This window comes from Hylobates moloch, unplaced genomic scaffold, assembly GCF_009828535.3.
Source record: "Hylobates moloch isolate HMO894 unplaced genomic scaffold, HMol_V3 SCAFFOLD_1, whole genome shotgun sequence".
Taxonomy (NCBI): domain Eukaryota; kingdom Metazoa; phylum Chordata; class Mammalia; order Primates; family Hylobatidae; genus Hylobates; species Hylobates moloch.
The window spans coordinates 38,971,052-38,987,120 of NW_026652276.1; the positions used below are offsets into that span (position 1 = coordinate 38,971,052).

Sequence of the window (16,069 nt, forward strand, 5' to 3'; positions counted from 1 at the left end):
TACTAAGATATTTTGTGAATGATTTTATTTCAGGTGTTAAACCACATGTATTATATACTTTCATACATCACTTCAGAATTTATATAGTGAAAATTGGCACATCTATTTAAATATTTTAAAACTTGGAGATACAACAGGCTAACAGCAGACCTTTCAACAGAAACCCATACAAGCCAGAAGCAACTGGGAGCATATATTCAGCTTTCTTTTTTTTTGAGATAGAGTCTCGCTCTGTCGCCCAGGCTGGAGTGCAGTGGCGTGATCTCAGCTCCTGCAAGCTCCACCTCCCGGGTTCTCACCATTCTCCTGCCTCAGCCTCCCGAGTAGCTGGGACTACATGTGCCCGCCACCACGCCTGGCTAATTTTTGTATTTTTTTTTTAGTAGAGACGGGGTTTCACTGTGTTAGCCAGGAAGGTCTCGATCTCCTGACCTCGTGATCCACCTGCCTCAGCCTCCCAAAGTGCTGGGATCACAGGTGTGAGCCACCGTGCCCAGCCATATTCAGCATTCTTAAAGAAAAGAGGCTGGACGCAGTGGCTCACGCCTGGATCCCAGACTTTGGGAGGCTGAGGGGGGTGGATCACAAGGTCAGGAGTTCCAGACCAGCCTAGCTAAAATGGTGAAACCCCACCTCTAGTAAAAATACAAAAATTAGCCAGGTGTGGTGGCAAGCACCTGTAATCCCAGCTACTCCGGAGGCTGAGGCAGAAGAATTGCTTGAACCCGGGAGGCGGGGGTTGCAATGAGCCAGGATCACATCACTGTACTCCAACCTGGGCAACAGAGCAAGACTCTGTCTCAAAAAAAAAAAGAAAGAAAGAAAAAAGAAAAGAAAAGAAATTCCAAAGAATTTCATATCCAACCAAACTAAGCTTCCTAAGTGAAGGAGGAATAAGATCCTTTTCAGAGAAGCAAATGCTAAAAGAATTCATTACTACCAGACCTGCCTTACAAGAGATCCTGAAGGGAGTGCTAAATATGGAAAGGAAAGACCATTACCAGCCACTACCAAAACACACTTAAGTACATAGACCCATGACACTATAAAGCAACCATTCACACAAGTCAACAAGTCTGTATAATAACCAGCTAATAATATGGTAGTAGGATCAAATCTGCACAGATTAATACTAACCTTGAATGTATATGGGCTAAATTCCCCAGTTAAAAAGCACACAGTGGCAAGTTGGATAAAAAACCAAGACCCAGTGGTATGCTGTCTTCAAGAGACTCATCTCACATGCAGTGACACCCATAGGCTTAAAGTAAAGGAATGGAGAAAAATCAACCAAGCAAATGGAAAACAGAAAAAAGCAGGGGTTGCTATTCTTACTTCAGACAAAACAGACTTTAAACCAACAAAGATCATAAAGACAAAGAAGTTACGTAATGGTAAAGGGCTCAATTTAACAAAACCTAACTATCTTAAATATATATACACACTCAACACAGAAGCACCTAGATTCGTATTTCTTAGAGACCTACAGTATACTTGGACAGATCATTGAAGCAGAAAACTAATAAAGATATTCAGGACCTGAACTTAACACATGACCAAATGGACCTAGCAGAGATCTACAGAACACTTTACCACAAAACAAGAGAATATGCCTTCTTCACATCTGCACATGGGACATATTCTAAAATTGACAACACAATCAGACATAAAATAATCTTCAGCAAATTTCCAAAAACCAAAATCATATCAACTACACTCTCGAACCATAGTACAATAAAAATAGAAATTAAGACTCTGAAAATTGTTCAAAACCATACAATTACATGAAAATTAAACTGTCTACTCCTGAATGACTCCTGGGTAAATAATAAAATTAGAGCAGAAATAAAGAAATTATTTGAAACTAATGAGAAGATACAACATACAAGAATCTCTGGGACATAGCTAAAGCAGTGTTAAGAGGGAAATTTACAGCACTAAACGCCCACATCAAAAAGTTAGAAAGACTGCCAATCCAACAACCTAATATCACAACTAGAGAACTGGAGAAACAAGAGCAAACCAATCCCAAAGCTAGCAGAAGACAAGCACTAACCAAAACAGCGCTGAACTGAAGGAAATTGAGACATCAAAAACCATACGAAAGATAGGCCGGGCACAATGGCTCACATCTGTGATCCCAGCACTTTGGGAGGCTGAGGCGGGCAGATCACTTGAGATCAGGAGTTCAAGACCAGCCTGGCCAACATGGTGAAACCCCATCTCTATTAAAAATACAAAAATTAGCCAAGCATGGTGGCATGTGCCTGTAATCCCAGCTACTCAGGAGGCTGGCAGGAGAACTGCTTGAACCTGGGAGGCGGAGGTTGCAGTGAGCCGAGATCGTGCCACTGGACTCCAGCCTGGGTGGCAGAGTGAGACTCTGTCTCCAAAAAAAAAAGAAAAAGAAATACAAAAGATCAACAATTCCAGGAGTTGATTCTTTGAAAGAATTAATAAAATAGATCACTAACTGAACAAAGAAAAAAAAAGAAAGAAGATCTAAATAAACACAATCAGAAATGACAAATAGGACATTACTACTGACCCCACAGGATACAAAAAACCCACAAAGAATACTATGAACACCTCTATGCACACAAGCTAGAAAACCTAGAAGAAATGGATAAATTCCTAGAAACATACAACCTCCCAAGATCAAACCAGGAAGCAAATGAATCCCAGTACAGACCAATAATGAGTTCCAAATTTGAATCAGTAATAAAAAGCCTACCAATCAGAAAAAGCCCAGGACCAGAAAGATTCACAGCCAAAATTCTATCAGATACATAAAAAAGAGCTGGTACCATTCCTACTGAAACTTTTCCAAAAAATTGAGGAGGAAGGACTCCTTTCTAACTTCTTCTATGAGGCCAACATCACCCTGATACCAAAACCTGGCAGAGACACAACAAATAAAGAAAACTTCAGGCCAATATCCTTGATAAACATAGATGCAAAAATCTTCAACAAAACATTAGCAAACAGAATCCAGCAGCACATCAAAGAGCTAATCCACCATGATCAAGGAGGCTTTATCCATGGGATGCAATGTTGGTTCAACATATGCAAATCAATAAATGTGATTCATCACATGAACAGAACTAAAAACAGAAACCACAAGATTATCTCAATAGAAACAGAAAAGGTTTTCAATAAAATTCAACATCGCTTCATGTTAAAAACCCTCAACAAACTAGGCATTGAAGGAACATACTTCATAATAATAAGAGCCATCTATGACAAACCCACAGCCAACATCATACTGAATGGGCAAAAGCTGGAAGCATTTCCCTTGAAAGCCAGAATAAGACAGGGATACCCTCTCTCACTACTCCCATTCAACATAGTACAGGAAGTCATAGCCAGAGCAATCAGGCAAGAGAAAGAAATAAAAGGCTTCTAAGTAGGAAGACAGTAAGTCAAACTCTCCCTGTTTGCAGACAATATGATTCTACGCCTAGAAAACCCCATAGTCTCTGCCTAAAAGCTCCTTGATCTGATAAACTACTTGAGCAAAGTTGCAGGATACAAAATCAATGTATAAAAATCAGCAGCATTCCTATACAACAACAATATCCAAGCTAAGAGCCAAATCAAGAATGCAATCCCATTAACAATCACCAGAAAAAGAATAAAGTAACTAGGAATATGGCTAACCAGTGAGGTGAAAGATCTCTACAACAAGAATTACAAAACACTGCTGAAAGAAATCCAAGATGACACCAACAAATGGAAAAATATTCCATGTTTATGAATAGGAAGAATCAATATTGTTAAAATGACCATACTGCCTGGGCTGGTATGGGGGCTCATGCCTGTAATCCCAGCACTTTAGGAGGCCGAGGTGGGCAGATCATTTGAGGTCAGGAGTTCGAGACCAGCATCGTGAAACCCTGTCTCTACTGAAAATACAAAAAAATTAGCCAAGCATTGGTGCACACCTGTAATCCCAGCTACTTGGGAGGCTGAGGCAGGAGAATCGCTTGAACCTGGGAGATGGAGGTTGCAGTGAGCTAGGATCGTGCCACTACACTCTAGCCTGGGTGAGAGAGTGAGACTCTATCTCAAAGAAAAAAAAAAAAATGACCATACTGCCCAAAGCAATTTACAGATTCAGTGCTATTCCTATCAAACTACTAGTGGCATTCTTCACAGAATTAGAAAAATCTATTTTAAAATTAATATGGAACCAAAAAAGAGCCTGAACGGCCAAGGCAATCCTAGACAAAAAGAACAAAGCTGGAGGCATCACATTACCTGACTTCAAACTATACTATGAGATTACAGTAACCAAAACAACAAAGTACTGGTACAAAAACAGATACACTGACCAGTAGAACATAACAGAAAGCCCGGAAATAATGCTGCACACCTACAGCCATCCAATCTTCGACAAACATGACAAAAACAAGCAATGGGAAAGGGCTCCTTTTCAATAAATGGTACTGGGATAACTAGCCAGCAATATGCAGAAGATTGAAACTGGACCCCTTCCTTACAATACACAAAAATCAACTCAAAATGGATTAGACTTAAATGTAAAAGAGGACGTGGCAAAGATTTCATGATGAAGCCGTCAAAAGTAACTGCGACAAAAACAAAAATTGACAAATGGGACCAAATTAAACTAAAGAGCTTCTGCACAACAAAAGAAACTATCAACAGAGTAAACAGACAACCTACAGAATGGGAGAAAATATTTGCAAACCATGCATCCAACAAAGGTCTAATATCCAGAATCCATAAGGCACTTAGACAAATTAACAAGTAAAAGCAAATAACCCCACTAAAAAGTGCGCAAAGGACAAGAACGGGCACTTTTCAAAAGAAAACAGGGCTGGGTGTGGTGGTTCATGCCTGTAATCCCAGTACTTTGGGAGGTCGAGGCAGGCAGATCACCTGCGGTTGAGAGTTCAAGACCAGCCTGGCCAACATGGTGAAACCCCATCTCTACTAAAAATACAAAAATTAGCCGGGCTGTGGTGGTGCACACCTGTAATCCCAGGCAGAAGCATCGCTTGAACCCAGGACGTGGAGGTTGCAGTGAGCTGAGATCGTGCTACTGCACTCCAGCTTGGGTGACAGAGGGAGACCCTACCTCAAAAAAGAAAGAAAGAAAGAAAGAAAACATACGCAGCCAACAAGCATATAGAAAATGCTAAACATCACTAATCATTAGAGAAATGCAAATCAAAACCACAATGACATACCATCTCACACCACTCAGAATGGCTATTATTAAAACATCAAAAAGTAACAGATGTTGGCAAGGTTGTGAAGAAAAGGGAACACTTATACACTGCTGGTGGGATGTAAATTAGCTCAGCCATTATGTAAAGCAGTCTGGCAATTTTTCAAACTCAAAGCAGAATTACCATTCAACCTCGCAATCCCATTATTAAGTAAATACCCAAGGGAATATAAATTGTTCTACCATAAAGACACATGGATATGTACGTTCATCATAGCACTATTCTCAATAGCAAAGACATGGAATCAACCTAAATGCCCATTAATTGTAGACTGGATAAAGAAAATGTGGTATATATACACCACGGAATACTACACAGCCATAAAAACAAATGAGATCACATCCTCATATCCTTTGCAACAATGTGGATGGAGCTGGAGGCCATTATTCTAGGCGAACTAACACAGGAATAGAAAACCAAATACCACATGTTTTTACATATAAGTGGGAGCCAAACACTGAGTTCATATGGACACAAAGAAAGGAACAATAGACACCAGGGCCTACTTGAGGGTGAAAGGAAGGAGGAGGGAGAAGATTGAAAAACTACCTATTGGGTACTATGCTTATTACCTGGGTAGCAAAATAATCTGTACACCAAATCCCTGTGATATCCAATTTACCTATATAACAAACCTGCACAGGTACCCCTGAAGCTAAAAAAAGCTAAGAAATAAAAAAATAAATAAAAGCTAAGAAAAAAAAAAAAAGCTGGAGGATAGATGTTTCACCTTAGCAGCTGGAGATTTGTTCATTACTGCTGTCAAAGCCTGAATGGTTGATATGGCCAAACAATCCAATTGTCCCTGAAACACCTATTGAGGGGGAAGGGGAAACAAGAAATTAACAAATGTGCTCACAATTTTTATTGAGTTAGGAAACCTTTGGTCTAAAAACCTGAAAAAATAATTACTTAACATGCATTACATTCCTCTTCCAATGAAATGGGTTTCTGAAACACTATAACCTGCAAGGAAAGTTACCTATTTAAAAGAAAAATAAACCACATGTCAAGGAGGATAAGGCAACATTCACTTATTACATTAAAATGTTTTGAGAAAAAAACAGGCTTAACACATGCTTTTTAAAAATAATGGATAATCTCAAGAGGAAGGGAGGGAGGTCTATCATCCATTGGAAATCCTATTACTTTTTTTTTTTTTTTTTGAGATGGAGTTTCGTTCTTGTTGCCCAGGCTGGAGTGCAATGGTGCAATCTCGGCTCACTGCAACCTCCACCTCCCAGGTTCAAGTGGTTCTCCTGCCTCAGCCTCCTGAGTAGCTGGGATTACAGGCATGCGCCACCATGCTCGGCTAATTTTTGTATTTTTAGTAGAGACAGGGTTTCTCCATGTTGGTCAGGCTGGTCTTGAACTCCTGACCTCAAGTGATCTACCCACCTCGGCCTCCCAAAGTGCTGGGATTACAGGTGTGAGCCACCACGCCCAGCCAGAAATCCTATTATGTTTTAATATCCCTTCAAAACTACACTTGAACCATCCAGGTTTAAATTCCATTTGCATGTATAAAAAGACAGCTAGTTTCCAAAGCCTGTTCATCTAGTTTCCAAAGCCTGTGTTAAAACTAAGATGGCATGTGCATATGCCAATTAATTGTGCTTATAAACAATTAAATATATCTATTTTTATATAAAATGGAAAATTTGAGGCAGACACAGAAAATGAAATACATATCTCTAAGTATTGTCATGTTTTTGAGAAGGCAACTTTTAATCCTAAAAGTTGTATGAAAAAATAAAAACTAGCCTAATTTTGTCTATTACTGTTTAAGTTTCATCAAAAAAAAAGAGATATGTTAAATTCCAGGGCAGTGTATTTATAGCAAAAACAAAAACTACATCAAGAATATTAAAAAACTGAACATGACCGTTATATCCGGCTTAGACAATCATGAAAGCATAGAATCACTTACAATTTGGAATTGTAATGTGAACCTCTAAGAGACTATAATAATTATTTTATTAATCTACATAAGTAGGCCTTAAGAGGGATTAACATTTATATAGAAATCTACAACAATATTCTGTAAACTGGTATTTCACATCTAGAATAAAAAATTATATGATAATGTCTCTTGTTACACAAAAATTCTATTTATAAACTTGGACGTTAACACAATGTTAATAAAAGACATTATGTAAGTTTTCTCGCAAATATTTTGGAAGAGAAAAATATCGATTTTTAAAGATAGTTTTTTTCAAACTAAATTACCTAATGTATTGAGAGAAGCAACATAAATTACATATTTTTGCTCTATCATACCTGTATAGACTTGAATTTCTAGAATAAAAAAAGTCAAGTTTTATGCTAAATTAACAGAGAGTTCAGCATCTTCTTCCCTTCCTCCAAGATTCAGGTTGTCCATTGAATTGTAATCATCACTTGTCAATAAGAAGCAAAGAATCAAGATATTAACAATGACCATACATATTCACAAGAAAGCCCTAAGGTCCCAATATACCACAGTGCTTAGAAAAGTCACCACCAGGTGGACAGCATTGATACTGAGATCCCATTCCTGTACTTTATATCTCCTCAAATCGAAAAGACCATACACACGTAGAGGGAATGGAATGGTACTGATTGTTTGTATCAACCACCAAGATATTTACCCTTTAGATGAAAGCAATTTTTAATTTTAACTTTTTAGTAATTTTCAAAAATAATTAACGGATATTAGAATTTGACAATGTTTGTGTATTTTAGGACATAAGAAGAAAAGCACAGGAATAGTTATTCCCATTGGCTGATTTTGGACTTCAGCTGAAACAAGATGCAGGCTTTGTAGATACCTGGTCCTCATTCATTTCTGTCAGTAATTTGTTGGCAAGGTCTTTCTCGTTCTTGTCTGCCACCTTATTGTTAGCATTTAAAAATAGCTGTTAAAAACAGAGACAAGAATAATGGAGAAAGAACATTAAATTGTTACCTATAAGCAGCAACGAAGATTAAATGGGTTTCCATGTATCTTGAAAATAAACCCAAGAATTCCCTTGTGAAATATACTACACTTTTAGAAATTAAAGATTATTCACTTTTTGGATTATGAACTAATAGTAGTTTAGATATTTCTCTCTTGGAATTCAAAGTTACTAAAATAAGAAACAATGGCAATAATTAGGATTACTTAATATTCCTAAATTCTTAAAGAATCAGCAGAGAATGTCTCACAGTGATATGGTTTGGCTCTGTGTCCCCACCCAAATCTCATCTTGAATTGTAGCTCCCCAAATTCCCATATATTGTGGGAGAAACTCGGTGGGAGTTCTCATGGTAAGGGAATAAGTCTCATTAGATCTGATGGTCTTATAAAGGGAAGTTTCCCTGCACAAGCTCTCTTCTCTTGTCTGACGCCATGTGAGACGTGTCATTCACCTTCCACCATGATTGTGAGGCCTCCCCAGCCACATGAAACCGTGAGTTCATTAAACTTTTGTAAATTGTCCAGTCTCAGGTATGTCTTTATGAGCAGCATGAAAATGGACTAATACACACAAAAAAGAAGGAAAGTTGTTACTGACACAAACTAAAGACACTGTAGTACATACCCAGTATGGTTCTATAGTTAAGGAAGTTTGTGAAGTGCTATCAAACTAACTTTAAAAACGGTTCTTTCTAGAAGTACTTCTTCAGAGTCTCAAACATGCTAATGTGTACTTTGACAAGGGAGGTCAGGGTGCAGCATTTCCAAAATTTATCTGACCACACATTTTATTAAAACATTAGTTTAAAAGTATTCTCCAAAGTCATCAAGAATTGAGCTTCATTTATATTCATTTGTATTCTGTAAAGGAAAATTGAGATTATCTCTAGCACACATGGGCATTACCCTCTTCTGAATAAAATAGGCCTTCAACTTGCCCACAATTTGAGTACAGAGAAAAAAAATTCAAATGATATTCAAAAGGAGAGACAGATTTATAAAGGAATTTATTAAGAGCATCCTAAGGAAGAAGGTTCTTAGGAAGTTTTATTATTTCAGAAATGAGAAAACAAAAGGTCGAGTTACATGCTGAAATATGCAATATAAAATAAACTGCATAGAGGTATGGTATGATATGTTATGCAAGAGTATATATAAGGCTTAACAATAAATTGATATATACACTACAGGCCTTGGAATCAGAGACCTGAGTTTGAATTTTGGTTCTGCAACTTATTGGCTGTCTGATTTCAAGGAAAACTACTTCTCCAAGCTTTTCTCAAAAATAGGGAGAAAAATATCTCATCAAATAGCTATACATATTAAATGACATAATCCACGCTAGCTTATTAGCATAGTATCTGGTACATAACAGAGACTTAATAAATGAAAGGTGTTGGCTGGGTGTGGTGGCTCACGCCTGTAATCCCAGAATTTTGGGAGACTGAGGTGGGTGGATCACCTGAGGTCAGGAGTTCGAGACCAGCCTGGCCAACATGGTGAAACTCCGTCTCTACTAAAAATACAAAAATTAGCCTGTAGTCCCAGCTACTTGGGAGGCTGAGGCAGGAGAATCACTGGAACCTGGGAGGTGGAGGTTGCAGTGAGCAGGGATAGAGCCACTACACTCCAGCCTAGGTGACAGAGCGAGACTCTGACTCAAAAAAACAAACAAAAAACAAATGAAAGGTGGTATTATTACAAGCAAAGGTTTTTAAAAGAATAATATTTCGGCTGGGCGCGGTGGCTCAAGCCTGTAATCCTAGCACTTTGGGAGGCCGAGGCGGGTGGATCACGAGGTCAGGAGATCGAGACCATCCTGGCTAACACGGTGAAACCCCGTCTTTACTAAAAATACAAAAAATTAGCCGGGCGTGTTGGCGGGCGCCTGTAGTCCCAGCTACTCGGGAGGCTGAGGCAGGAGAATGGCGTGAACCCGGGAGGCGGAGCTTGCAGTGAGCCGAGATCGCGCCACTGCACTCCCGCCTGGGGGACAGAGAAAGACTCTGTCTCAAAAAAAAAAAAGAATAATATTTCATATTTAGGTCAAGGGAAACAAATAGTCAGATAAAACTGGTCAATGTAAAAATGAGTAAAATCTTTCCAGAAAGCTATAGCAATCCGTAAGAAGAATCTTTAAAACAATTCTTATTCTTTAACTCAGTAACTGTATTTCTAAAAATCTACCCTAAGAAACAGTCAAAAACACCAAGATTTTAGCAGCTGTAAAGACTAGGTAATGGTTTTGAATTCTTCTCCTTGCTACTAAAGATAATAGTTTTCTTCTTTGCTTTTCTCTTCTTTTTTTGAGACGGAGTTTCACTCTTGTAGCCCAGGCTGGAGTGCAATGGTGCAGTCTCGGCTCACCGCAACTTTCACCTCTTGGGTTCAATCAATTCTCCTGCCTCAGCCTCCTAAGTGGCTGGGATTACAGGCATGCGCCACCACGCCTGGCTAATTTTTTTGTATTTTTAGTAGAGATGGGGTTTCACCATGTTGGTCAGGCTGGTCTCGAACTCCCGACCTCAGGTGATCCGCCCGCCTTGGCCTCCAAAAGTGCTGGGATTACAGGCATGAGCCACTGCGCCTGGCCTATTCTTTTCACTAATTCAAGTATTTTTGGGCAGCTTAAAAAACTTACATTAATTCAAATCATATCCCTGTAATTTAGTAAAACAAAATAACTGATAAATGCTTAAGATTCATCATATCTATCATAAAAGTTAAATGTATGATTCCATGGAATTGTAAAGTACTCTATAGTATGATGAAACTCATTTGCCAAGCCAAGAAGCCTTTACACAAATACAGAAATCAACGCATACTTAAATAGGCTGATGAATCTCATACAAAAAGAAAGCATGAAAACAGCAGCAGTCAGCTTAAGGTTGTCCATGATTCATAAATTGTTTATGATATTTTAAACTTTATTTGCCAAAGTTTCCAATGGGTCTAAATAGCAAAACTGTCTTGATTCTATACTACTATATAAAAAGAACATAAAGGATTCATTTCTTTACTAACAAACAAATAATTTAAACAAAAAGTAATCATGGACATCTGTGGCATCATGCAGTATATTTGGGGAGTTAGGTTTTCATAAGATTTCAAAGATTTTAATATATTCAGGAATCATATCGACTATGTCCATAAAATGTTTTTATATCAATAAAACCTTTGATTCTCCTATATTTAATATACAGAAAACATTTTTTCCTACTGACTAAACAGCGACCTTAAGTTCCAGTAATACAATTAGAAAATTATATATTACAATGGCCTTAGGGTCAGAAAACCTGGGTTAGAAATCCTACCTCCATCAATTATTAGTGTTGACCTTGGGCTAATCATTTAATGCCTCAGGACATTTTTCCTTACTTGTATAATGAAGAAGTTTAGAAGCTTATTTCAAGGATTCCCCTTTGTTGTGAAGACTTAATGGCTTCAATGAATAGTGATAAATCTAAAGTAATTCTGACAAAAAAAAATTCCGGAAATAAGGAAGACTATTACTGCCAGCAGGGAAGGCCCAGGTCCCAAAGCTTGGTTTTCCCTGTTTTTTTGCTTGTTTTTGTTTTTTTGAGACAGAGTCCCGCTCTGTCACCCAGGCTGGAGTGCAGTGGTGTGATGGCTCACTGCAACTTCCACCCTCCAAGTTCAAATGATTCTTCAGCCTCCCTAGTAGCTAGCATTACAGAGGTGTACCACCATGCCAGCTAATTTTTGTATTTTTAGTAGAGATGGGGTTTTGCCACGTTGGCCAGGCTGGTCTCGAATTCCTGACCTCAAGTGATTGACCCGCCTTGGCCTCCCAGAATGCTGGGATTACAGGCATGAGCCACCATGCTCAGCTGGTTTTCCCTCTTTAAAGGGATTTCTTCTCCAGCATTTTTGTTTCAAAACAAAATGTGATAGGTGGTATCAAATAATTAACTTTTAAAGGTCATGATTCCGGATGTAAATTTTAAGGAACTTTGGCCTATAAAGAACAAATATTAGCTCACCATCATGATAGCTATGACAAACAGCTTTGTATTTTTTAAAAAGATATTATTCGTATCAGAAATTTGTTATATCTGAGTTTCATATACTGAAGAAAAACCAATGCTAACAAATTTTAGTAGGAATTATATTGTATCCTAGAGATGACCCTATAAAGCAGATTCTTTTTTTTTTTTTTTTTTAGACGGAGTCTCGCTCTGTCGCCCAGGCTGGGGTGCAGTGGTGCGATCTCCGCTCACTGCAACCTTCACCTCCTGGGTTCAAGTGATTCTCCTGCCTCAGCCTCCCCAGTAGCTGGGACTACAGGCACGTACTACCATGGCTGGCTAATTTTTTATATTTTTAGTAGAGACAGGGTTTCACTGTGTTAGCCAGGGTGGTCTCGATCTCCTAACCTTGTGATCCGCCTGCCTCGGCCGCCCAAAGTGCTGGGATTACAGGTGTGAGCTACCGCGTCCAGCGGATTAGCAGATTCTTTACACATGTGAGATGTTGGCTTTATCATTGAATTTGTCTTTATAACAATCTACTTCATCAATATATTCTTTACTATTTGATTTTGATGCTGTTCTTTACTGCAGTGAAGTGACATAAATGCTTTCAGAGATATCCCTCAAAACAGTGTGAAAAAATTCAAGGAGCTGATACTAAAATCTTTATTCTGAATTACTCTCATAGAATTAACCCCTGGTATTTTTCAGCAGGAAATCAATGAAAAGAATACCTCAAATAGAAAGGTAAAAGCTCTTTGAAGTAGTTTTATTTACAGAGGCTTTATAAGAAGCTCTCTAAAAAATTTCTGATACCATCATGATACATGAAAATATTCTATATACTCTTTTTTTTTTTTTTGAGACAGAGTCTCACTCTGTTGCCCAGGCTGGAGTGCAGTGGCACAATCTCAGCTCACTGCAACCTCCATCTCCTGGGTTCAAGCAACTGTTCTGCCTCAGCCTCCTGAGCAGCTGAGACTACAGGTGCGCACCACCACACCCAGTTAATTTTTTTTTTTTTTTGGTATTTTTAGTAGAGACGGGGTTTCACCATATTGGCCAGGCTGGTCTTGAACTCCTGACCTCGTGATCCGCCTGCCTCGGCCTCCCAAAGTGCTGGGATTACAGGCATGAGCCACCGTGCCTGGCCCCACAATTATTTTTAAAAAGACTTTAGAAATGTCTACAGGCTAGAAATAATCATATATAATTTATTTTATTTTTCTATATTTACCTTTTTTCCTATAAAAAAGAACATTTTCATAATAAAAAAATACGCTTTACCTTAAAAGTAAAAAAATGCTACTTCTACTGGATGCTCTCAGTTATAAGTGGGAGCTAATCAATGGGTACACATGAATGTACAAAGTAGAATAACAGACACCGGAGACTCCAAAAGGTAGGAAGGTGAAAGGAGGCTCGAGGTTGAAAAATTATCTATTGGATATAATGTTCACTATTTGGGCAATGGGCACACTGAAAACCTAGAGTTCATGGACTATATCCATGTAACAAAACTGCACTTTTACCTCTTAAATCTATAAAAAAAGTTTTTTTTAAAGACACGCTATTTCTTACATGAGAACTTATACGGTGAAATAAATTACAGCCAAACATTCAAGCCAGTTATGTGGGTAATAATTAATTTGAATGTGCATTTAAAAAATCAATCCATATATCATAAAATAAACTTCAATATGCCTATTTTAAAATTATGCCCATCAATAGCAGACGCAAGATATGTTCATTGTTAAAGAAAGATTTTTCTGAAATTTGACTTTAAAACATTTTTCTCAAAGTGGCAAAGGAAAATATTTCTAACCAATTAAATTTTATTCTTTTTAAGTTAAAACAGAAAATGAAAAGAATCACTTTCAAAAAAGAGACAAAAGCAGAGATTTAGTAAATTTATTCATCTGAACACAAGCATTTCCCCTATTGCAACATCCACGATGTCCTAGAGAAAAATGGTGAAAACATTTGATTCTGCAAAAACAAGTAACTGTCTTTAAAATGCGGTTTCAAATTGTAACATAAGACTGACCCTTAAGATTTATGAAGCTGAATGTGCTTCTTTTGTATTTTAGAGCTTAGGTTTGTTAAACTGACCCCTAATTTTGTGGTGTGTGCCTGATCCTAGGTTCTCGTCTCTCTTAAATGCTACCCGCCTCTAGTTATTGTATTTGTTTGAGCTTCATAGGACTTCATTGAGTTGGTGATCGCTAGATGGCCTAGTTTGTGCAAATATGTGTTGGTTTCTCTCCATATTCCTTTAGGGTTTTATTGTTTAAAAGCTTCTTTTTTGTATTGAGAGAAAAATAGCCAAAGCATCTTTGACATCTTTTCTGTGACAGGCAGAAAGACCTGGAACAAAGTGGGGATCTTTTTTTTTTGAGATGAAGTCTTACTCTGTCACCCAGGCTGGAGTGCAGTGGGGTGATCTCGGCTCACTGCAACCTCCGCCTTCGGGGTTCAAGCGATTCTCTTGCCTCAGCCTCCCGAATAGCTGGGATTATAGGAGCATGCCACTATGCCTGGCTACTTTTTGTATTTTTAATAGAGACGGGGTTTTGCCATGTTGGCCAGGCTGGTATCGAACTCCTGACCTCAGATGATCTGTCTGCCTCGGCCTCCCAAAGTGCTGGGATTACAGGTTTGAGCCACCGCGTCTGGCCTAAAGTGAGGATCTTGAACCATCGTTTCTTTTCTGTTCTCCTTACCCTATTACCTACTGGACTAGATCTTTTGTCCTGAAAACTTGTCTCTTACTCTGCCCTCTTTTACATTCCCCTCCTCCAAAAGAAACCTATACACCCACACACATACTTGGTTAATTCTTGGGGTATCTCTGCAATTCCTAAATGATTTATGCAAAAATCCAGAAGAAGCTAGGAACTCTCCAACCCTTGTTCCCAATCTCCCAAGTCAAGAACTTTTCTTGATTGATTCATGTTAAATACTTAGGACACTGCTGTATTTTGGATGGATCAAACCTACTTAATCTTTAATCTTAAAGCAGATAGAAACAATTGGGGGCCTTCCATGTAGAAAGTGGGGTCAGGAGGGCAAGAAAGGGAATATGGATATATATCCAAGTCACTCTGGAACTTTTATGTGGGTATAAGAAACTTACGTCAAAGTGGCCACAAGATTGTTTAATAGGAGATAGAAGGATATAACTCCATGTTTACTGCTAAAAACCAAAGCTTTGTGTGAAATCTTGAATTTATGGGGAGACAGGGAGGGTACCTGTGTGTTCTTTTCCTGATCCCTTCCCCTCATTCCTGAACTGCAGGAGACCGAGCTCCTTTGGGCTTTGATGACCCCATCACTGAGGGGTTTATTTGATAGTTGATTTTGCTGTACTGGGTACTTCGTTTCCCATTTCCTAATCATTCTGTAATACACATGCTGACTCTTTTCCCTTCCCTCCTCCTTTCCCTGGGAAGATACAATCAGTTAGTAAAGACTTACTGGTAGTGAAAAAAATTGTAATGAATCCTAATTTTCAAATTAATCATATTCCAATACACATCATAATAATTTAAAATTTGTAACATAGTTATACAGAGAAGGAGGGCAGTCTCCCATTGGAGTTTATATCATTTAATACATGATGTAGCTGTTCTAATACTTTTAAAATAAGCCTGAGTTTTAGACTCGAAAATACTAGCTATAGAGTAAAGATGAAAAAGGAAGAGGAAAAGCATTTTTATGCCCCTTCTTTGGCAGAGAGTTGTAGCCAAGCAAATTTTTAAACCAAATACATTTTGCTTCTGATATTTATTCTGCTCCCTTACCCTAGTATAATCCTGTTGTTCTAGGCAACCAACTGCAAATTTAATGAATTCAACTTTATTTATTAAGCTTCTACTGTG

General features: G+C 38.2%; 1 protein-coding gene across 5 annotated transcripts in view; it reads right to left on the minus strand.

Moving 5' to 3' along the window:
- Window positions 1-16,069, minus strand: part of NBEAL1 (neurobeachin like 1) — a 212,068-nt gene that overhangs the window by 116,755 nt on the left and 79,244 nt on the right. For 4 of the 5 annotated variants that reach the window (XM_058439532.1, XM_058439546.1, XM_058439537.1 and 1 more), the window contains exons 11-12: window positions 8,066-8,152; window positions 5,986-6,069 (exon numbers count right to left, since the gene is read on the minus strand). In XM_058439532.1, coding sequence (XP_058295515.1) covers window positions 5,986-6,069; window positions 8,066-8,152 — 171 coding nt within the window. The remainder of the gene's footprint in view (window positions 1-5,985; window positions 6,070-8,065; window positions 8,153-16,069) is intronic. The other variant, XM_032754888.2, reaches the window with a different exon arrangement.